The sequence below is a fragment of the Acomys russatus genome, chromosome 16 (genome assembly GCF_903995435.1).
Source record: "Acomys russatus chromosome 16, mAcoRus1.1, whole genome shotgun sequence".
Taxonomy (NCBI): Eukaryota; Metazoa; Chordata; class Mammalia; order Rodentia; family Muridae; genus Acomys; species Acomys russatus.
Window position 1 is genome coordinate 4,683,891 of NC_067152.1, and position 22,735 is coordinate 4,706,625.

The 22,735-nt window shown below is 42.4% G+C and overlaps 1 protein-coding gene across 1 annotated transcript; it reads right to left on the reverse strand.

Moving 5' to 3' along the window:
* Positions 1–8,341: 8,341 nt before the first annotated feature.
* Cryba1 (crystallin beta A1) lies at positions 8,342–15,393 on the reverse strand. Its single transcript, XM_051158398.1, has 6 exons — positions 15,363–15,393; positions 13,800–13,867; positions 11,726–11,844; positions 10,258–10,399; positions 9,169–9,311; positions 8,342–8,489 (listed from the first exon to the last, which is right to left on the reverse strand). Exons 1-6 carry the CDS (start codon positions 15,391–15,393, stop codon positions 8,342–8,344), a joined length of 651 nt encoding a protein of 216 aa, XP_051014355.1.
* Between the last annotated feature and the right edge of the window lie 7,342 nt (positions 15,394–22,735).

Genomic DNA, 22,735 nt, shown 5'->3' on the forward strand with positions numbered 1-22,735 from the left:
TTTAAAAAAAGGCAACTGAAAGTAATTAGACTTCTTAAGGAAATCAAATTTATTTCAAGAGACTACACATGGTTATTTAATCTCCGGTACCGAATAGTCTTTTCTTTTATTATTTTGTTAGTTTTTGTTTTTAAGTGTGAATGCAAGTGATTAATGAATACAGACTTAACAAGAGTGGTTCTAAAGTTCCTGCTGTCATCGACCTGGGCAACAAATGACCCATTGGAAAGTCAAGTCCACTTACTAGGTATCTGTACCTTGTTCTGTGACTAAGTGATACACTAATCACGGGAGCCCAGAATGATTCAACGTTTTCCCTACTCCGCCCTTGATCTTTTAATTTTATTTTGAGCCCTGCGAGAATGCTGGATAAATGCCTTGAAGTTTGCAGGGGTTTTTGTTGTTGTTTGATTTTTTTTGTTTGTTTGTTTTTTGTTTTTTAAATTCCATTTGCATGTCTTGCCAAGAGTTGTGCAGCCTCTGTGGGGTGTTGGGGAAATAATTCCTTTCCTTTTATTTTTTTGTGGGGTAGGGATGGGGAGGGCATTGAAATTCTACAATCTTGGACTAGTTTGTGAGTACATAGTTAACTTTCTTTGGTTACGTGTTTGGCTTTTTAACAGCTGAAGAATCCAAGAGAGTGTCATTTAAAGAAAAGTTGCAGAAAAAGTAATTGGCTGATAATTACCCATTGTAATTGTGTAACTGGGAGCAAATATATTCTGCTTTTCCGCTGTAGGTGCTCAGACTTGCTCTCTGTCACTAACACTAACTGTGTACTCTTGTTTTTCATCAAACATTTAAGAGAAACTTATGTACCTTTCTGTAAATTCTTTTAATTTCAGTTTCTCAGCAAAATCTACAAAGAAAATATGTTTATGAAAAATGTCTTTTTAGCCAGTGAGGAGGTAATAAACCCTGCTTATAGAAGGTGTGTTTTTCAGGCAAATTCTACTTCTGAGCTTATTAGCTTCTAATTGTATCTTAATATATTTTATCATTAGAGCAAGGTGGGTTTTTTTAGGAAAATAATGTGAAATTCTGGAAATTTTGTTATGGGCAGAAAAGAGCATTAGCCCTGTCTTATCATTGCATTACCATCCTGTTGCGCTGCAGCTTGTGTATAGCATGCTAAAACAAGGTGTGTGTGTGTGTGTGCGTGTGTGTGTGTGTGTGCGTGTGTGCGCGCGCGCGCGCCAAGGGTCCAATTTATGACTGGGTGATGTTAGTGGCATAATAACAAGTTCTCTGGCCTGATGTAATATCATATCACACATGTAACACTTGCAAAGAAATATCCACATATGTCAAATACAAGTTCATATAGCAGGGCATTTATAGAGTTGCAGTCTTTTAACAAAGGCAGACTGGATCCCCTGGACACTCTTTATTTTCTGAGAAATGTCCAGTTATCAGCGATTGTAGTGTGGGTGGATTTTCTGATTTTGTTAATTATTTCAGGTTTTAAACAAATAGTTCATGAAAGAAGCTATTTGATTTACCACAGAGAAAAGTACTTTCTAGTCTGAATTTCTGCCCTGCTTAGATTTTTTTTTTTAAAGTGTAAGCATGGATTGCCAATTCCACTTGATGTAAACGACTTTTTATACATAATATATATAATAACTTATTGTATCAGTCCAGGTTCAGAAACTTGTGGTAGGCCAGTTTCAGATAGTTTCATTTCACCTGTAAACTGTATCACTTTTACTGATATTGTAATTTTCAAATGTATAATATGTTTACAGATGTGCCCTGCATTTAGTCGCTCTGTTCCTATTTTGATTTTTTTGTTGTTGTTGTCTCCTGCCTGCTTGCCAAAAGCTAGGATGTGTCAGGCCTGTGTACATCGGCGAGGCATCCTTGAGCTTTAAAGCATTGAACAAACTGGAAATCACAACACGCCACATACTGAACTAAAAGTCTGTGTTTTATGTTTGTTTTTTTTTTTTTTAATAAAAATTTTCAAAAAGTTTTTTTTAAAAAGATTGATTAAAGAAAAGCTCCAGTTTGTTTTATAGGTTTTAAAGTTCTGCTGTGTGTTTAATTGCCTTGTGTAATCAACCACTTGTCGCCTTAGGGCCAAATCCCTACCCCACTGTTTTTAAATGTCCATTTTGCTTGCCTGGAATTATAAAGTTCTGTTGCACAAATCACGAAGAGGGAAGGAAAGAGAGAGAGAGAGAGAGAGAGAGAGAGAGAGGAAAAAATGAAAACCAGAAACCTTCCTTGGATTGTGGCATATGAGGTTGAATGAATGAATTCAAAACGGAAAGAAAAATCCAGTTTCCTGATTTGGGATTTTTAACTTAGATGTAATATTTAGTACATTTAAAGGCCTTCACTTTCATAATTCCCTTTCCATATCTTCAAGCCTCTGTGCAGAGAAGCTAAAAAGAATGTACCCCTTCTCTGTCCAAAGGTTTAGAGTCTCACTTCTAAATGAAACAATGAAACATTTCACTTTCATTTGTCCACTGAAATTTTCTTGATAATATGGTTAGAGGGATATATATATAGAAATGTCTCTTTCTGGGATCCCTAGTGGTCCGTCATATTAACTGTCAGTATTTTTTTGTTTTTTGGGTTTTTGGTTGGTTGGTTGGTTTTTTTTTTTTTGTTGTTTTTTTTTTTGGTTTTTGACATTGGGTTAAATGGACTTAATTGCCTCAGTACAAGCAGGACTTTGGGACAGATATCTTTTGTGCTGTTTGATACTTGTCTCAATCTTTCTCCTTAGGTCCTCACACAATTCCTTACAGAGCACTTATTAAAAAAAAGTCTTACGAGTTCATCTGTTTTCTGATTATTTTTGTGTAAGCTTCTAAAGAAACATCAGCTGTGATTAATTTAGCACATTTAAATAACAGTATGTTGCTGGTATAAAGAATTTTCCTTCAACTCAGAGTATTAGTACTGTAGCATAAACCAAATACAGTCTAGAGGGGATTTTTAACATCCCTCCAATTAAAAGACTGAAGTGTGTATGTGTGTGTGTGTGTGTGTGTGTGTGTATGTTGGGGTGCTTGTGTGTGAGGGAAAGATGAAGATACTAAGAGTTAGTAAAATGAATGTGTAAGACATATTAGTATTCAGAGAATGAAACTTGTATTTATTTTGTGCCATTTGTTTTCATTACACAGGAAAAAAGTCAGGTGGGTTAAATCCTAAAAGGGTGGCAGTAGAAAAATGGCACTAAGTATGAAGTCATGACCTATTTTTTTAAATAGCTAAGGAACTAATTATGGGTGATGATTTCTTTTTCAGTTTGTCTTGATTGTAGGTTTTGCGTCATACCACTCACTTTTGTGTAAAATATCTAGAATAATCTCCCTTCCCCACAGAAAACAGGGTGTATTTATCTCTATTCATCCCCACTTCAACAACCTTAGTTAATTGCATAATGTTTTCCTCTATCGTTAGTAATGAACCTTCACATCAATAAAGTGTGCGTATGGTGTCTATAGTAGCCTGCCCTTCTCTGCTTTCTAGGAGGGGATAGCCAATATCAAGACACTTTTTTGCTATCCTAGTTATACTCATAATGTAGAAATTCATAAACAAAAAAGTCCTGTGAATTTCCAAATGACAGGTTTTTTGTTTTTGTTTTTTGTTTTTTTTTTTTTTTTAGAGAAAATAAGATAGACCTCAACTGGTAGGACGACACAACAGTAGTTTCACGCTTGGTTGTTAGACCTGTTGCCTGCCCTCACCAAAAACTTTGTAAACTTTAAGGTCGGGAAAGGGCATGTAAATGTAATATGAATTGTAACCAATGGCCATGGACATAGAAATTGAAGATTTGGCTCAATTTAAAGACCTGTCCAATGGAGTGGTGGGAATTGTCATCACTTAGTGCTCAAATTCTAAGGGTCTGATGCCACTCAACCATATCTTCAAATGACACAATTCCCCGTGTATTAACCAGATAAAAAACTAATTCAGTGTAGTGGACTAAATAGGTGTAATGGGTGATGGGATTTGCTTATCTTCCCAAAGCCCTGGCAGTTTGGAAAGGAAACATAGAAACGTGAATAGCTGCTTAAAGATGACCAGAGGACCACAGGCTAACAGCTCTGAAAATGCATTGTTGGTTTCCCTGACTGACAGCATCATGGCACTTCTGTGGTGAAGAAGACGGGCTTCTGCTGTAGTTATTTTTCAGGGTTTATGAACACAAGATAAGTGAGCGGCAAGACCACTCTGTTGCTGTGAAGAACAATAGAGGACCTCGTCTCCACTCAAGCGCTGATTGGCTGGGTTCTAAGAAAGAAGTTTTGAGGCAGTTAAAGGATGCCAGCAGCAGTTTGGGAGCTTTAAGTCCTCTGTCATAAATGCCCATCAAGGCACCAGCAGTGTGTTAAAATTGTATTACAAGGACTATCAAATGCCAGTTATAGATTGGAAGCTAACACAGTAGTGAGATTGCTGGTTCAAATGTTTCCTATTCAGAAACTTGTTCTGTCCAAAGTTTTGAAGCCATTTTATAACATTTTGCTGTTTTTTTAAAAAGCCTTATTTAAAATAGCTACAAGTGTCCCTTCCCCCAGTTCACTTTTGCTTTCACTGTAATCAGTTTTAATCTACAGACCAAACCAACATAACTTTCCATATATTGCCCCGTTTCTTCCTCAGGTGCTAAACAAAGGCTCCAAAATAAATACTGCTTTAGTAACATCTGTTATTCTTTAAATGCATATTTCTTTTACTAATTGTAAAGATTTGGTGTTAAAAATGGTTTTAATATGTAAATATGGACAAATACCTTAAGTTCTATTTGTCTATTAAGTCTGCATTTATCTTTTGTAGATAATTTTTCACAGTCTTGAATACATTTCATTAGGTTGCATCTTTAGAACGAAAACAACTGTTTTGTCTTAGATAACGCCTGCTGCTGCTGCTATGGGAAGCTGAAAATCAAGAATGTGATGCACTTTTAACATTACTATATACCATAGGTTGCTTTAATACCTTTTCTCGGTAGCACAGCCACTAACAAAAGTGAACAGAGTTTATTCTTCTCTTCAGGAGTGAGTCAGTAAAGTAGTTTGTAGTTTGTGTTGACCTATGAAGGGGACAGTAACTTAGGAAATAAACTTTTGGTTAATATTATATTTTGGCCTTAAAGTGTCTTCTACTACTGAAAATAGTTTAAAGTCTTAGCTTTGTTTCTATTCCCTCTCTGCTTCAAAAAGAATTGGGAGGAATTAAAGGAAGTCATTTCATTGGTTTCTTTTTTGTCAGTAAGCTGGTTCCTTTTAGTTTGCATCAGAGAAGTGAGCTGCCCTGAACCAGTCATATTTAGTTTAGCTAGCAAAGCTCCCGACTATTCTGCTTCTCTAGTATATATTTTCCTTAGCAAAGGTAAACAAAGTATAAGAATGCTACTTGACAAAGGAAAAAGTCTTCTCAAGCACATATTCAAAACATGAAGGAGAAAAAACCCAAAAAGTGTGTAGAGGAGGGACACCAGATGAGGTGGAGGAGGAGAGTGATGTGTGGTCCAAAGCTATCTGGTTATATTTTGATGTTGCCAATATTGCAGAGCCAAAATTTTAATTTGCTTACTTAATATATTTGTTGGCCAGAGATCTATTTTTATATCAGTGTGCCTTGCATGTATATTAAACTTTGGAAAGGCCATGTAGTAATGCCTGAGATGTTGATGGTTCTTACCAACTCACTGACTTTTATGCAGTGGGATTGCTCATTCTATTGCCCAACTGGTGCTCTCTGTCTAAAGTCATAGATCTTGTCAAACTGGAACTCTTTTTATAAACTGGGTAAGTGACTTGCTTTTTCACTATTTTCCTCACACACACCCCCCCTTCTTTTTTAGTCTGTTAGTGGCTGGTCTGTAGTGGGAAATAGTAAAGGGGATTCTTCACTACCTACCCTGACCCTAACGCCACCTTCAAGTAATGTGATGATACTGTTTCTTTGTGTGCTTCGAAGAAAGTTTCAGCTTGCTGTCTCCTTTAGTGTTATGAAAGGTGTTATTAAAAGCATTGTTTGCAAAACACAAGATGATGGGAGTCCACATTAATTTGGGATTCTTTGTGAGCTTTGATCCAAGCTATTGGCTCTTCCAACAAAGAATTTGTTGTTGAAGCACCTTGCTTAGAAAAGTTTAAACATTCATGTCTGCAACAATTGTCTCAATAATAAACTGTGCAATTCTTGTCATAAAAAAAAAAAGACAGATCTGAACTCTCCCTAATGTGATTTGTTAGTTTTTGTATTTCCTGCCAGTGTAAATGTGAAAAGCTTTGCTTGCATTACGTTTTAGAAATGCATTTTGCACACTCAGTTTTGCCTAGGCTCCGTGAAAAGGTTAGATCTAAGTAGATGAATAAAGCTATGCACATATTTTGAAAGTTTAATTCGTGTGTCATTACCAAAAGTAATCTGTCATTATTTTGCTGTTCTTAGCTTTACCATCTTTGGAAACATAGTTCAAAGTTACAGTTCTGAGTGCATCAGTGGAACTAAATGGGAGGAGGAAAACTGGCACCATTGAATAAAGCTCCGTTGAAACGAGAGCTTGAATCTACTCAAGGGCTTTTCTTGAAACAGGGCAGTTGTATCAGCTTTATAAACCACTGGATCCAATGCTTTTCTCAGTGAATTTTGAATATATATGAAAAAAGAATGGAACTTCATTCAAACTGAAATGAAGGAAAGATCTTTGCCATAGGAAGCTCTGGCAATTTTGTCTTAGAACTTGGTTTAACGATAGGATAGGCTTTTTTTTCAACCTTTATTGCTTTAACATGACTTTGATTAACTGGATGGTTTGAGATAAAAATCATTCGACTTAAAGGTTAAAGCAGATTGTTTTTAAAGATGTCTATCTTTTTAAAGACCCGAACTGATCTGAACAAGTTGGGCATTCACACAACATGAAGTGCGCACCTAACAAGACTGTGGATGTGCTGGCCAGATCTTGTCATTTATAACAGGTAACGTCTCTTAAGTTTCTTAGGGCATTTGTAGGCGAGTTGAGTAAAAGATAGTACCAATGGTGTTTCCCCCAGGCTCCCATGTGTGAGATATTTTATAGCTTTGTCTATCTACCAGAAGGATACTTTCATCTTGTTGACTTTGAAAAGACAGCAAAAGTTCTATTTGTTCGTAGTGGCAGTTAATCTAGTAGAGATTCAAAAGATTCAACCTGTGATCTATAATGCATAGCCTTATAAGCAAACACAGATGGTGGCAAACAGCTTGGATGGCTTTGGCTACTCCTGAGCATCTGTCCATAGTTCATTTGCATCCAGTCTTAGGGAATACAAGTAACTAGGCTTTATGGTGCACACTTGTAATCCTGGCAACCAGAAGGCTGAAGCAGGAGGACCTGAGTTGAAAGCTAGACTGGCTTACAACAAAGCCGAAGTATTGGACAAATAATCTCTGTTGTGTGCACAGACATTTATTTAGGAGCTTGGTTGCCTTTTAAATTTGGAAAAGGACAGTGAATTAGTTATGTTAGAAGATAATGGCCCTTTCTGAGTTTTTTTCAATATTGTTTTGCCCAGTTTAAAAATGTAGGGTTTTTCCCCCCTAGATCGGTGATGAGAAATTTGCCGTTTTGCTAAATAACTGCTTAGGTATTTACTAAAGCTGTTGCTGATGTCATGGATTCCAAGGAAGTGTCAGTTACGTGGTGATCTTCCTTTATCAATGTCTTATTTCATGTTCAGTGTTTTAAAGATACAAGAGTACACTCTACAACCATACCCAGATTTACTTATTTTATCAGAAAAACTTGAGAGATTTGTAGATCAAATAAGACAATAAGTGTACATTGTTGAATAAAAAATTTAAAGATTTTGAGTTGTTTGTGTTATTTTTGTGTATATTTTAATTTTAAATTCTTGACTGAAAACTTAGGTACAATTGTGACATTGACTTACTTTCCAAGGGGCAGGTGTATAAAGAGCTTCAGTCTTAAAGATAATACGCTTATATGCTTCTTGATAAGTCTCCCTATATAGCTCCAATTGTTCTGGACGCACTCTGTAGACCAGGCTGGCCTCAAGCTCGGGAGACTTGCCTGCCTCTGCCTCTGCCTCTGCAGTGCTGGGGTTAAAGGCATCTGCCACTATTGCCAGGCAAATTTAGGGTCTTATCAAGACTTGTAATTTTAAAAAACTGCCAGCCACAAAAGGGATTTGTGTATGGTATTTGATAGAATCTCCAAGGCACTTTTTCTTTTTTAAAATGACATTTATTGTGGATTTTAGCAGCTAACATTTGAAAGCAGTTCCTGGGGAGAACATAAAATTCTAGGGTGCTTAGCAAGATTTCATGCTTGAGGAACTTTGGAACTTTTACCCCACTATTGTTGGATTCGGCGAATTGATTGAATCTGGGAAGTCTGGGCATGAGATCCCCACTCTCTCCAGTGTTTGTAGTCTCCTCCGTGATGGTCACATTCCAAGATGTACTGATAACCACGGTATCCAGGGTACTGGTAGCAAACCCAACTGGGAGATTAAAAGCATATTACATTATTAAGTCTAGTAAGAGCCTGACATGTACCCCAAACCTTACTCCTTTTCCCCTCAACACAGTGGTACCAGGATACTTAGGAAACAAGTCACTCCTTTTTTGCCTGTTTGAGACAGGGTTTCTCTATTATGCCTTGACTATCCTGGACTCACTTTGTAGATCAGACTAGGCCTTGAACTCAGAGATTGGCCTGCCTCTTCCTTCCCAAGTACTGGGACTACAAGTTTGTGCTGCTGCACCCAGCTACAAATCATCCTTAATATATTGGGCTACAACTGACTAAAGATTAGCCTTAATCATGAAAAAGAAGGGTTTCAGAGTGGTTTATAAATGCTTCTAAAGAGATACCTAGTGAAGGAAAATATCCAGCTCAGTATTAATATGATGCCAGTGTATGGAATCTAGTGGCCCTTGATGTCTTGTTTTCTTTGCTTTTGTTTTTTGAGATAATTTCTCGGTGTAGTCTTGGCTGTCCTGGACTTGCTTTGTAGACCAGGCTGGCCTCGAACTCACAGCGATCCGCCTGCCTCTACCTCCGGAGTGCTGGGATTAAAGGCGTGCGCTGCTGCCACCGCCACCCACCTGGCCCTTGATATCTTAATAGAAACACAGGAATTGCTTTGATAAGTGCTCCAACCCTGTTTTTGGACTTACGCCCCGCATTGTATCTTCATGGAACCAACTTCATTGTTGAACCAGCCCATAGCTTGCAAGGAAGGGTAGTCATCACAGATCTCCCACTGGCGTCCAATAAAGTTCTCTTTCTCAAAGATGGTGATTTTAGACTCTTTATGATTCTATAAATCAGAAGTTAAAGCCTTAGTAATGTAGTTATTCTAACTTAATTGCTATTTTCCCAGAGTTGAAACAATTTCTGGCCTACAGAATACATGGTCATTGACAAAACATTCAAGCTGAATAGGCATTTATAAGAACAATCCAGCTGGGCTGAGGTAGTGCACACCTTTAATCCCAGGCAAAGGCACTCCAGTCTCTTGTCTATACAAAGAAACCCTGTTTTTGGTTTTTAGTTTTTGTTTTGTTTTGTTTTTTGTTTTTTTCTCAACCTCTGAGCCATCTCTACAACCCCACTAAAACTGTCTTGATAAAAAGAAAAATATGTAATTCTATTTAATCTAAATTAAAGATATAATATTACAAACAACATATAAGATGATGGAAAACAATGATTCAGTTAAAAAAAAAAAAAAAAGAATACATAGCCTTTTTGGTTTTGTTTGTTTAGGTGCTGTGAGAATCTAACCCCAGAAAGATCTCAACAAATTAAGACACTTAATTATGCCCAGTACATAAAATACATGAAATGTGTGTGTGTGTGTGTGTGTGTGTGTGTGTGTGTGTGTGTGTGTAAGCTCCAGTAAAGTACATGATTTAGATTTTGTGAAGAATAAGAAACAATTTGGTTTCTAGCTCAGGCAAGTGTCACTCCTAATATCAGGAGCATTTTAAATTTTTTTCTTTTTGTGTGTGTGTGTGTGTAATAGCATAGCCCTTGCTGTCCTAGACTCACTTTGTAGAGTAGACTGGCCTCAAACTCAGAGATCTACCTGCCTCTGCCTGCCAAGTGCTGGGATTACAGGCGTGCTCAAGTTATTCTTTACTTTCATCCTCCCTATTACATTCAATATAATTGATCGAAGCAACATGATTATCAGTCTGACCTCATCCTTCTTTACCCCCCCCCCCACCCATGCAAAAAAAAAGTGGAAATTTCAGACTCACAGCAGAGCAGATGGGGCGGAAGGACATGAGACGTTCAATATGGTAGGCATTGCTCCCGCTCCAGGCATCCCATCGAGGGTATTCTCCTCTCTCCAGGATAAACTGTTGCCCACAGAAGCTGGTGTGCTCATAGCCAATCCAGCTGCCAACGATAGGAAGTGGTTGTTCGTGGTGCTCAAAACCTATATTGCCTTAGGGAGAAGGTCTCTTTTGCTTTGGATGAGTTTATAGTGGGATAAAATATCAAGCCAATCACTCATGAACACTCATGACTTTATGTAACAGGTTTGTAAATGCATTTTGAAATTGCTCGCTGAGGATTCTCCTGCCCTAGCAGTGTGTTTTGACAAAGTTCTATTTTCATTTTAGTGACCCTTCTGTTACTTTGAAGGTTCTTCCTCTTGCTGTTCATACCTCTACCTTCACCCACCCCTAAGACAGGGTTTCTCTGTGTAGCCCTGGCTGTCCTGGACTCACTTTGTAGACCAGGCTGGCCTCGAACTCACAGAGATCCACCTGCCTCTACCTCTGGAGTGCTGGGATTAAAGGCGTGCGCCACCACGCCCGGCTTTCTTCACATTCTTAAGCTCTTTCTTTCTTTGCTTATTTATATATTTGTTTTTTGTTTGTGTGCTGGGATTAAAGTCGTGCACCACCACACCTGGCTACATCTACCTTCTTAATGGAGTATTCTAACTAGAGGTTAACAACCAAATCTTAATTTATTGAAGCTGTTTGCCTATCTTAAAGAGTTGGTATAGAGCAGCTTGTGGAAGCTTGATCACAGGCAAAGCCACTTCTGAATAGGCCAACAAGGGTACTAGTGTGGGCTCATGGCTGGGCCATCCTGCCAGGAATCAGAAGACAAAAGCCAGATAATCTCACCAAGATTGACTGTCAACAAGAAATTTCTGGAACACTGAGAATTAATGTGTTGGGATCCTTGAGATTTTGTTCCTTTTAATAGAGTAGTGGTGGCGCACTCCTTTAAGACAAGCACTCAGGAGGCAGAGGCAGGAGGATCCATGAGTTCAAGGCCAGCCTGGTGTAAAGAGAGAGTTTCAGGACAGACAAGGCCACGTAGAGCAATAAATAAATAAATAAATCAAAAACAAAAACAAAAAAAACTTATCACAAATAAATATATATTTTCCCCTCTCCCTATTTTATATGGGCAAGAAAAACAAGCTTCTGTGCCTGTTGTAAAGGAATCAGAAGGTGGCCTATGGGTTTCAAAAGCACACGTTCCATTGCTCTCATGCCCTGTTCCAAGTCTACTACCAAGACATGAACATCGTCCCTAGCTTTGAGTTACTTAGTTAGGCATATAGTAATTTCCATTAGAAAATGAGACACCTCTCTCTAGGAAGTGATTAGCATCTGAAGAACATCTTCCTGCATCCTCATATGACACCGTGTCTAAAGAGGCCTGAAAAGGGCCTGAAGTTCTGTTGGTACCCATACTCACGCCCCACACTCCACCTTGAGGGACCGGACATTATCAAAACTACGCTCAGAGACATTTGGGCAGGAACTGGTGAACTCCATCCTCTTGCCCTGGAAGTTCTCCTGGTCATAGATGGTTATCTGAAATGGGATTTAAGGGACAAGGTTCAGTAGTAACAATAGGGATGCAGATTAAGAGCTTGTATTTATCCTGTGGTTTTCATCACTAGCTATAGCCCAGGATGCCCGATAAAAGTCTCTTCCAGTGTAGACAGGGTATAAAGGGGGTTTAAATTGTATCACTTCTCAGTGACATTAGCATGTTTTGGCTAAGTTTATGATAGGAATGGTATTCCAGGGACAATAGAGAGCTCAATCAATAGACCAGGGTCTTGTGAACTCTGATGTCCTGCACCCATGTGATCCAGAAGCCAGGATTCTGGGACTGCTAAAAGCACGCTGTGGGTCATTTCTTTGCTTTTTAAGTATAAAGGGAGGGTTGTGATAAGCCATCTTTCAACTAGAATTTGGTTCCTGACTTGGCTAGCTCCTGAAACTGTGGGCTTGTCTCAGAGTTGTCCAATGAGGAAAAGATTAAGTGTCAGAGAGACACTGGGAACTGCCACTTCAGCCCATGGCTAACTCCAGCCTCAGGTTGAGTAAGGAGGCCTGGACCCTGTGGGTTATTTACGACCCAATAGCAAATTAGAATTGACCTAGGAAGCAAGTATCTCCCACCCATCATGGACCCAAAAGGAGAGCTTTCTTTCAACTGTATCTAGTTTTTTGTTGTTGTTTTGTTTTGTTTTTTGTTTTTGTATTTTTCGAGACAGGGTTTCTCTGTGTAGCCTTGGCTGTCCTGGACTCACTTTGTAGACCAGGCTGGCCTCGAACTCACAGCGATCCTCCTGCCTCTGCCTCCCAAGTGCTGGGATTAAAGGTATGCATCACCACCAGCTGTTTCTAGGTATTCCTCCTACAGAAGAGCATTTAAAAAAATTTTTTGGCCGGGGGGCACTGTCTCAAAAATAAGTACAGCCTTGCGACAGCACCTCAGCTTTGCCCTATTGGATCCTTCCCTTTTCCATGTGATTGGTTCAGCTTACCTTCCATGGCCCCAAGGCCCCTGGCATAGGGTTGGTCTGAGCCATCTTGGTGGTTGGAAGAGTTTCTGGAAGATAGAATACATATCAGTGCTGTGGCTTTCAGGAAGGGGGTAATGAGGTAAGAAGGTACAGAAAAATGGAAAAGGGGCTTGAAGTCCCAGGTTTTGATTGGAATACTGGCTCTGCTACTGCTACCCAAATCTTAGGTTTCCTATGGACAAGACTTTTACATGCAGTCACTGTAAAAACTAGAAAAGTAAGCCGGGTGTGGTGACGCCCGCCTTTAATCCCAGCGCTCGGGAGGCAGAGACAGGCCTATGAGTTCAAGGCCAGCCTGGACTACAAAAGCGAGTCTAGGACAGCCAAGGCTATACAGAGAAACCCTGTCTCAAAAAACCAAAAAAAAAAAAAAAAAAAAAGAAAGAAAGAAAAGTAATGTAGACCGAGGACTGCAAGGGCATTTAGCACTTTTTTCTTTTGTTTTTCAAGACAAGGTTTCTCTGTAGCCTTGCTTGTCCTAGACTCTTTTGTAGTCCAGGCTGGCCTTGAACTCACAGCGATACGCCTGCCTCTGCCTCCTTGAGTGCTGGGATGAAAGGTGTGCACCACCACCCACAGCTGGCATTTGGTATTCTTGATAAGTGTACCTTCTGTCATCTTGCTTGATTCATAAACCATTGCCTGAGTCTCACAATATCAACTCCTTTACGACTGTCTAGATTCTGTATGTCTCTAGTCATTCAGGCAGCACGGCCAGAAGTCCCGCCTGCGCTCAGATCCTTCGTGGTCTTCCCAGCACCCAAACTGACTTACTGCTCTGCGTGTCCATGAGGACAACCCTTCTTCCTCTGTTTCCTAGATCTAGACCTAGCTGTTTTGACCTTGCTGCCTCAGAGACTCTTCTGCCTTTTCCAGCCTGCAAATTTTGACTTCTCCCTTGCTTTTCAGTGCTCATCTCAGAACTCATCTCCGTCATTATTGGCTACATACTGGGTGAGCAAGCAGCTCAATAGCCAGGATGGCAGCTCCTGCATGGTCGATGCAGCGCCATGCCAAAGCTGTGGTGAGATGGGGCATAGAGCAGTTTTAAAAAAGACTTACTAAAGCCAGGCTTGCCGGTGCAGACATTCAATGCCTGCTCCTTGTAGTAGTAGGTAGGAGGACTGCAAGCTCAAGACCTAGTTGGACAACTTAGTGAGACTCTGTCTTAAATTTAAAAGTAAGGGCTCTGAGGCTGGAGAGATGGGTCAGAGGTTAAGAGCACTGACTGCTCCTCCAAAGGTCCTGAGTTTAATTCCCAGCAACCACATGGTGGCTCACAACCACCTATAATGTGATCTGATGCCCTCTTCTGGCCTGCACGTGTACATGCAGGCAGAGCACTGTATACATAATAATAAATAAATAAATCCTTTTTTTTTTTTTTTTTTTTTTTTTTTTTTTTGGTTTTTCAAGACAGAGTCTCTCTGTGTAACCTTGGCAGTCCTGGACTCATTTTGTAGACCAGGCTGGCCTCAAACTCACAGTGATCCACCTGCCTCTGCCTCCTGAGTGCTGGGATTAAAGCCGTGAGACACCACGCCCGGCTAAATAAATCTTAAAAAAAAAAAAAAAAAAAAGTAAGGGCTATGAGTTCCAGGCTACCTAGAGCTACATAGTGAGAATAGTCTTAACGAATGAGGTTAGGGTTCTGAAGCTACAGATATAGTTCAGTGCTAGAGTGTTTGCCCAACAATTCAATCCCTAGCACTGTGTGTATATGTGTGTGAAATGAAAAAGAATAATTATACAGATATAATGCCTTGGGCTGGGTGTGTTAGTGCACGTCTTTAATCCCAGCACTTGGGAGGCAGAAGTAGTTATGTATATCTGTGAGTTTGAGGCCATCCTGGTCTCCAGAGTGAATTCCAGGACAGCCAGGGCTACACAGTGAGACCCTGTCTCAAAACAACAAAACAAACAAACAAACAAACCCAGCCAACCAATCAAACAAACAAAAAAAAAGGGCTCACTCTGTCAGACCTCACGATACTTGTACGCATTAATGTATCTAGTTCTCATAAGCCAAATACCATCACCACTTCATTTTATGAATGAGGACCAGTAGCCACAGAGGTTAGTCATCATTGGCAGTATGCTGAGAAGAAGATTGGGGGAAGGGGAGGGAGAGGAGAAAGAAGACAGGCAGGTATATGTCAGGTATCTAGACTAAGAACCAGCCTTTAGGATTCTACCCTGGCTTCCAGCCCAGGAACTAATGCGTGAAAATTCTGGTATTAGTCTCTATGTGGAGTCTTCAAATAAGCAGCATTCCTTGCCTGCCACACCCCCACTGTGCCCAGTAACCTGCTGGATCCCAACCTTGATTTCCAAGGGTGTGGTTGCCATAGGTGACTCCCTAAGGTAGCAAACAAAGCTGTCCCCAAGCCAAAGTCTCCTATTTTCTCTACCTTCAAAAGTTCTAGCCTCTAGGCAGGAGACAACCGGCTCTCCCTCTGCATTTTTCTCTTTTAAGGAAAGGAAAGGCAAAGGCACCATGAAGAGCTTACTCACCCAGCTCCCGCTGCACAGTCTGGGTCTCCATCTGGTGCAGCCTCCTCGATGAGCCCTCTCTTTATAGCCCTGCAGCTGATGGTCAGTTGACTCTGTCAGCACTCTTTTTTCCCCCTCTCTCTTTGTTTCTCCTGATCCCCAGAGCTTTAGTGGCTCAGCCTATTGGGGGCGAGGCGTCCCTCAGAGCTTTGTTTGGGGATACAGAAGTGCAGAGGCCCCACTGTTGCACAGAGCTGGCTGCCTAGAGAGGTCTTCTCAGAGCAGCTGGGAGCTGAGGATAGAAGTGCTCCGAAGTGAATCTTTGTCCCTATACTATTCAGTCTAGGACCTTCCTAAAGTCTTGAGTGGTTCTACCAAACACATCAAAATGGAACACACACACACACACACACACACACACACACACACACACACTTAAATGTGAAAGTAAAGCCTGGTGGGGTAGGGCTCACCTGTCTTTAATCCCAGCCCTCAGGAAGCAGAGGCAGGTGGATCTCTACTATTCCAGGGCCAGCTTGGTTTAGACAATGAGTTCCAGAACAGCCCAGGCTATGTATATAGTGAGATGTCTCCAGGGGCCGGGGAGGGGAAAATAAGCCGGGCGGTGGTGGTGCACACCTTTAATCGCAGCACTCAGGAGGCAGAGGCAAGTGGATCTCCATGAGTTCGAGGCCAGCCTGGTCTACAAAGAGAATCCAGGACAGCCAAGGCTACACAGAGAAACCTTGTCTCAAAAAACCAACCAACCAAACAAACAAAACAGCTGTATAGGAACTGAGCTTAATTAAAATTGACATGTAGACCTGAACCTCACCCTGTTTTATTAAATATTCATTTTATTATTTCAAGTTGCTTTTTTAAAATTTGGAGCTCATAACCTGGAGGATTTTTGTTATTATTTATCACTGTGTGTATGTTTACGTGTGTGTGTACGCATGCGTGTGCACGCGCCCGTGTGTGTGTGTGTGTGTGTGTGTGTGTGTGTGTGTGTGTGTGTACTCCTACAAATGTTGAGCTTGCATGCATGCAAAAGTCAGATGTCAACTTTCAGGAGTCGGTTCTCTTTCTACCACTCAGGTTCTAGGGGTCAAACTTAAGCCATTTAGCTTGGGAACAATTATCTTACTCTGAGTTTTGTTTTACACTGCAGCCCAGGCTGACCTCCAAGTCAAGGCAATTCTCCTGCCTTAGCCTCCAGAATGATGGAATTAACAAGCATGTGCTCAGCCTTTTTACTTTTCCTTCCTTTTTTAAAAAATAAGATTTGTTATTTATACAGTATTCTGCCCGCGTGTGTGTCTGCAGGCCAGAAGAGGGCACCAGATCTCATTACAGATGGTTGTGAGCCACCATGTGGTTGCTGGGAGTTGAACTCAGGACCTTTGAAAGAACAGGCAGCGTTCTTAACCTCTGAGCCATCTCTCCAGGCCCCCCACCCCGTTCCTTTCTTTTTTTAAGTTCATGAGTGTTTTTGCCTGCATGTTTGTCTTTGTCTGTGCACTACGTTCATACCTGGTGCCTCTGGAGGCCACAAGGGGGCACTGGATCTCCTGGGACTTGAGTCACAGATCGTTGTGAGTTGCCATGCGGATGCTGGGGTTCAAACGGGTTCTCCAAAAGAGCAGCCAGTGCTCTTAACTGCTAAGCAATATCTTTTCTAAACATTAAAAAAAATGCTTTTATTACATTATTTGTGGTGTGTGTGTGTGTGTGTGTGTGTGATGCTCATGATGAGGTCAGAGGACATCTCGGGAGTCAGTTCTTTCCTTCCACCATGTAGGTTCCGGGAGTGGGACTTGGCAGCAAGTACCTTTACCAGGTGAGCCATCTTGCTCCTCCTCTTCTCTTTTTTACTTCCTTATCCCCCTTCCAGACTGCCATTTTAGGCATTCTATTCCCTAATTCCTGGACTGGCTTAGATGGCCCCACCTTGTAGAACTTTCTCTAGAAACTGGGCTCCAGAAAAAGGATCTTGGTTTGGGACAAAAATTTTCACAATATATTTTTCTGTAGTCATTGTACTTTAAGTAACAAGAATACATTTTCTTTTGTTATTTGTTTATTTGGGGGGGGGAGTCGAGGTGGGGGTTCTCCGTGTAGGTGTAACCTTGGCTGTCCTGGACTTACTTTGTAGACCAGGCTGGCCTCGAACTCACAGAGATCTGCCTGCCTCTGCCTCCCGAGTGCTGGGATTAAAGGCGTGAGCTACCACTCCCAGCTAAGAATACCTTTTCTGTTAGCTGGGCAGTGGTGACCTTTAGTCCTAGGCAAAGGCAGGTGGATCTCTGTGAGTTTATGGTCAGGTCAGCCTGGTCTACAGAATGAGTTCCAGGACACCCAGGACACCCTGGACACCGAGGACACCCAGGGCTACACAGAGAAACCCTGTCTTGAAAAACAAACAAACAGAACAAAACAAAAACTATTTTCTATTAAAATAGGGTTTTGTTTGCTTTGTTTTGGTTTTGTTTTGTTTTTTGGTTTTTCAAGACAGGGTTTCTCTGTGTAGCCTTGACTGTCCTGGACTCGTTTTGTAGACCAGGCTGGCCTCGAATCCACCTACCTCTGCCTCCCAAATCCTGGGATTAAAGGTGTGTGCCACCTCTGCCTGGCCAAAACAGCTATTTTTGAAAATAAATCACCACTTGATTATCTGCTTCTTCTGTTTACCTTGGTAATTAATTCCATTTTGAGAAAATGAATATGTTTTGTGATTCTGGAAGAGGCACTGATGAAAATGTGGCCGTTTGACTGCCATAAGCAGACTGCTGTGCACAGCCCACTTACCCAGCCATAGCACCCTACCTGGGCTCTCAAGATCCAATGAACTGTTGGTTCAATAAAGACCGATTTAGCTAATTTTTCACTTTAGAGGGGGGAAATGGAGGCTTTTATGATTGATTAAAAAGCCCAACACATGCACAAAAGCATTGTATGGGAGGCTGTGTGTGGATCAGTGAGCATGCCAACCAACGACCCATCATCCATCAGGCATTCCTGGAGGCACAGGGAGCCTAAGCTGCCGCCCCACCCCAACCCCACACAGCATTTTCTTTGTCCCAGAAACTTGAGAACTGTAAAGTGTCCTGTGCTAATTACCAAACTTTCAAAACGATAACCTAATTTGGGAGCTCGAGGGACTGTTTCTTTTATAGCTCTGGGAATCAGGCCCAGGGCTTGCACATGTTAGACCAGCACTTCAGCCCTGAGCCATGTCTCCAGCCTCTTTTTATGACTCTTCACAAAGGTGTGGAACATTCCTCTTCCTCCTTTGTTGTCTGAGTCCCTGCTTTGCCTGTCCTACACTGGACAACACCTCAAAGCCCCAGCTCCTGGTCCTGTCTCTTTTCCGGAAAGTTTGAGCAAGGGCTACCCAAAGAGTAGAAACGAAGGGAGCAACCAGTATATGACTGGGTTTCATGAGTTCCTATTTATCCTTAGTAACTGTAGAATATAGAACCATTAGTCTGACAGTTCTTTTCAGATCCTCAGGACAGCCCCGTGCTGCAAGCTTCTTACAGATGAGTAAACTGAGGAATGAGAAGGCTAGATTGTAAGCCAAGAAACCTAGCAGAATTCAACCCATGTCTATCTGACCACAAAGTGCGTGGTTTTTCTCTCTGCTCTGGTGCCTGGGATTGGATGATCACCGCTGGCTCGCCCCCAGCCATCAGATAAGGAAATTGAAGTGGCACGATAGTGCTAGGTAGTCAGAACTCAGCACATGGTAACTGCTTCATTAATTGTGCCAAATAAGATACCATCTTAGGCTAGGGTCTCATAGAGATGGCAGAAGGAGGCAACAGACTCTAGGGGGAAAATGTCAGAGAAGTGTTCTCTTTGAGTTGGGAGGGACCACATTTATTCAGCTCTCATTTTTCAGTCATTTATTATTTTTAGTCCATTTTATCAGCACCCTACCTCGTGTGTGTGTGTGTGTGTGTGTGTGTGTGTGTGTGTGTGTGCGCGCGCGCACACCCTATACAGGGTCTCTCTGTATAGCCTTGGCCATCCTGGACTCACTTTGTAGACCAGGCTGGCCTCGAACTCACAGTGATCCGCCTGCCTCTGCCTCCCGAGTGCTGGGATTAAAGGCGTGCGCCACCACGCCCGGCTGCGGGAAACATTTTCTTAGTCCACACACACATTGGACAAACAAGCAGGATAACTGTGTGTGTGACATGAGCTAGTAGGTGTACCTCTAGGGGACACAGGGCAATATGACAACCCTCCCCTTCCAAAGCGTAATCTGGGCAGTTTAAAATGTGAATTTCTCCATCCTTTGGCCACGTACCAGGGATGCTTGGTGCTCAACTGAATTTTATGGGTGGCTGTCCCCCTGGCCTTGCCTCTGGGGCCGGGGGGTAGGGGAGTGAGGCCGTGGACTCAGCACATTGTGGGGTGGACAATGGGGGGTAGGCAGGCAGCTGAGCATCATTTCTGCTGGATACAGCAGGAAAGGTACAAAGCGAGGGCCCTGTCAGCATTCAGCCAGCTCCTACCTCCCCCACAAGGGCCTGCTCTGGGGGCCCTTTCCTCCCTGTCCTTTTCTGTCTCTTTAAACCTCTACAAACTACATGTATAGTGAGATAGTATCTCAAGGGACAACACCACCACATCTGTCTGATTTTGTTGTCTGGGGCTTCCTGGCTCATTCTGAAAAGGCCGAAAACGCCAAGGGGTGGCAGAGAACTTGGGAGACATCTCAACCTTCTGAGAGCATCCTCTGCTTCCAGGGAGAGAGAGAGAGGGGGGGGGGGAGAGAGAGAGGGAGAGGGGGGAGGAGAGGAGCGAGAGGAGGGAGGGGAGGACCAAGTCCAGGACAGCCAAGGCTGCACAGAGTACCTTGTCTCAAAAAAAGAAGAAGGAGAAGAGAGAGAGAGCCAGAAGAAGAAGAAGAAGAGAAGAAGACAGAAGAAGAAGAAAGAAGAAGAAAAAGAAGAAAAAGAAAAAGAAGAAGAAGAAGAAGAAGAAGAAAGAAGAAAGAAAAGAAAAAAAAGAAGAAAGAAAGAAAGAAAGAAAGAAAGAAAGAAAGAAAGAAGGAAAGAAAAGAAAAGAAAGAAGAAGCAAGTCAATTCTTGGAGGACCCTGCCTCATCCTTTCTTCAGGCAAAGCCTTTCCCCAAAGAACTTGCTTTCCAGACAGGCTGGGGATGCGTGCCCTCTGAAGCTTGAGTTATGCCCCCTGGTGGTCAGAGAAGGAAGATCAGGAGGGTAGCCAACACGACCCCAGTCAGCTGGACAAATACCAACATTCTAGAATTCCACTCAGCCAGTGATCCGCTGCCAGCAGTAAGCCAGTGCCACAGACAATACACCTAACAGAAACAAGACATCGTATGACAGGTCCTTTAGGGTGACTGTCCACCTGGCTTGCTCATAGGTGTACTCATTCCAAGTTGCAAGTAGACAAACTGTTATCTGGCCCGGTCACTTGCATCTTCCAACATGTGGCTCTATGACTTCACAAGACTGCAAAGACGAGTCAAGGTCTTAAGTAGCACAGGCTGACCTCCACCTCCAGGCTGGGATTGCAAGCATGTACCACCTTACCCCACACGTATGTTTTGTTTTTCCTTTGAGACAGATTCTCATAGGCATCTCAGACTAACCTGAAACTTAGGCTCCTCCTGCCTCAGCCTCCCAAACTCCTGGAATTATAGGTGTGCGTCATTTTGCCTGGCCTCACATCAGTCTTAAAAGAAATAGCGGGGCTGGAGAGATGGCTCAGAGGTTAAGAGCACTGACTGCTCATCCAAAGGTCCTGAGTTCAATTCCCAGCAACCACATGGTGGCTCATAACTATCTATAATGACATCTAATGTTCTCTTTTGTCATGGAGGCAGAACATTGTGTACATAATAAATAAATCAATCTTTAAAAAAATAGAAAAAAAGCTGGGCGTGGTGGCGCACGTCTTTAATCCCAGCACTTGGGAGGCAGGGGCAGGCGGATCACTGTGAGTTTGAGGCCAGCCTGGTCTACAAAGTGAGTCCAGGACAGCCGAGGCTACACAGAGAGACCCTGTCTCGAAACACAAAAAAAAAAAAAAAAAAAGAAAAGAAAAAGAAAAAGAAAAGCCAGGCTTGGTGGCACACACCTTTAATCCCAGCACTTGGGAGGCAGAGCCAGGTGGATCACTGTGAATTCGAGGCTAGCCTGGTCTACAAAGTGAGTCCAGGGACAGACAGTCAAACACACAGAAGAAACCTGTCTTGAAACATCCCCTCAAAAAAGCTTGGGCTGGAGAGATGGTTCAGTGGTTAAGAACACCACCAGTTCTTCAGAGGTCCTGAGTTCAATTCCCAGAAACCACATTGTGTTCTGATGCCCTCTTCTGCAGATAAACCACTCATATACAATAAATACAATGTAAAAAGTAAGAAAGAAAAAGAACTAGCTCTGGGCAGTGGTGGTACACGCTTTTAATCCCAGCACTCGGGAGGCAGAGGCAGGCGGATCGCTGTGAGTTCGAGGCCAGCCTGGTCTACAAAGCGAGTCCAGGACAGTCAAGGCTACACAGAGAAACCCTGTCTAGAAAAAAAACAAAAAACAAAAAAAAAAACAAAAAAGAAAGAAAGAAAGAAAAAGAAAAAAAAAAAAAAAAAAAAAAAAAAAAAAAAAAAAAAAAAAAAAAAAAAAAAAGAAAGAAAGAGCAATAATGTTCAGTGCAGCCGAGGAAGAACACATGTGCTAGTTCTGTCACAGGACCTATGGACCTCAGAGCCATATCACACTGTGTGCAAATATGTTAGCACGTGCTGAATATCTGTTGACAGTGTCTACTAATTGTGTGTGCTGCTCACCCAGAGGTTCCATTCCTGTGGATCTCCCAGGGCTGTGTGAATACCTGTATGGACCTGGCGCCGCAGGCGGATGTGTCTGCCGACGGCCGTGACATGTATAGCAACACGGCTAAGCCTTTTCATGGCCCTTTTCGTGGGGGGGGCGGTCAAGGACCACTTTCAACCGATGGGTGGCTACTCCGCTCTCCCCCTAGCATAGCATTTACATTACAGTTCACCCAGGTAGCAAACCAATCACGTTTGAAGTGCCCGCTAAGACATATCTTTTTGTTGGGGGGTGGGGGCAGGTCACCACATGTAGGGAATTATCTTCGGTCCCGCATTGGGAATGGTTGCGACCACTGGCCTAGGTGGAATTACGCTAGCACTCCAGACATCCTTACCTGCTCTGTAGCCATACGTTCCCCCCCGCCCTGCGCCTTCCCCCCGCCTAGCTCATGCCACCCCCTGGCGCCTTCCCCCCCCGCGTTGAGGCCCCCGGCTTCCCCCTGCCTGCAGCCCGCCTGTCGTGCCTCCCTGCCCCCTCCCCCCCGCTCCCCCGCCCCCATCCCCTGGTGCGGGGGCGGTT

Coding starts and splice junctions, on each gene's coding strand:
- Cryba1 (XM_051158398.1), bottom strand. CDS start 15,393: ATGGAGACCCAGACTGTGCAGCGGGAGCTGG. Junction 11,845..13,799: donor TTGAGCTGCTTGCTCACCCA/GTATGTAGCCAA, acceptor ATCCCATTTCAG/ATAACCATCTATGACCAGGA. Junction 8,490..9,168: donor ATGAAGATACAATGCGGGGC/GTAAGTCCAAAA, acceptor TTAATCTCCCAG/TTGGGTTTGCTACCAGTACC.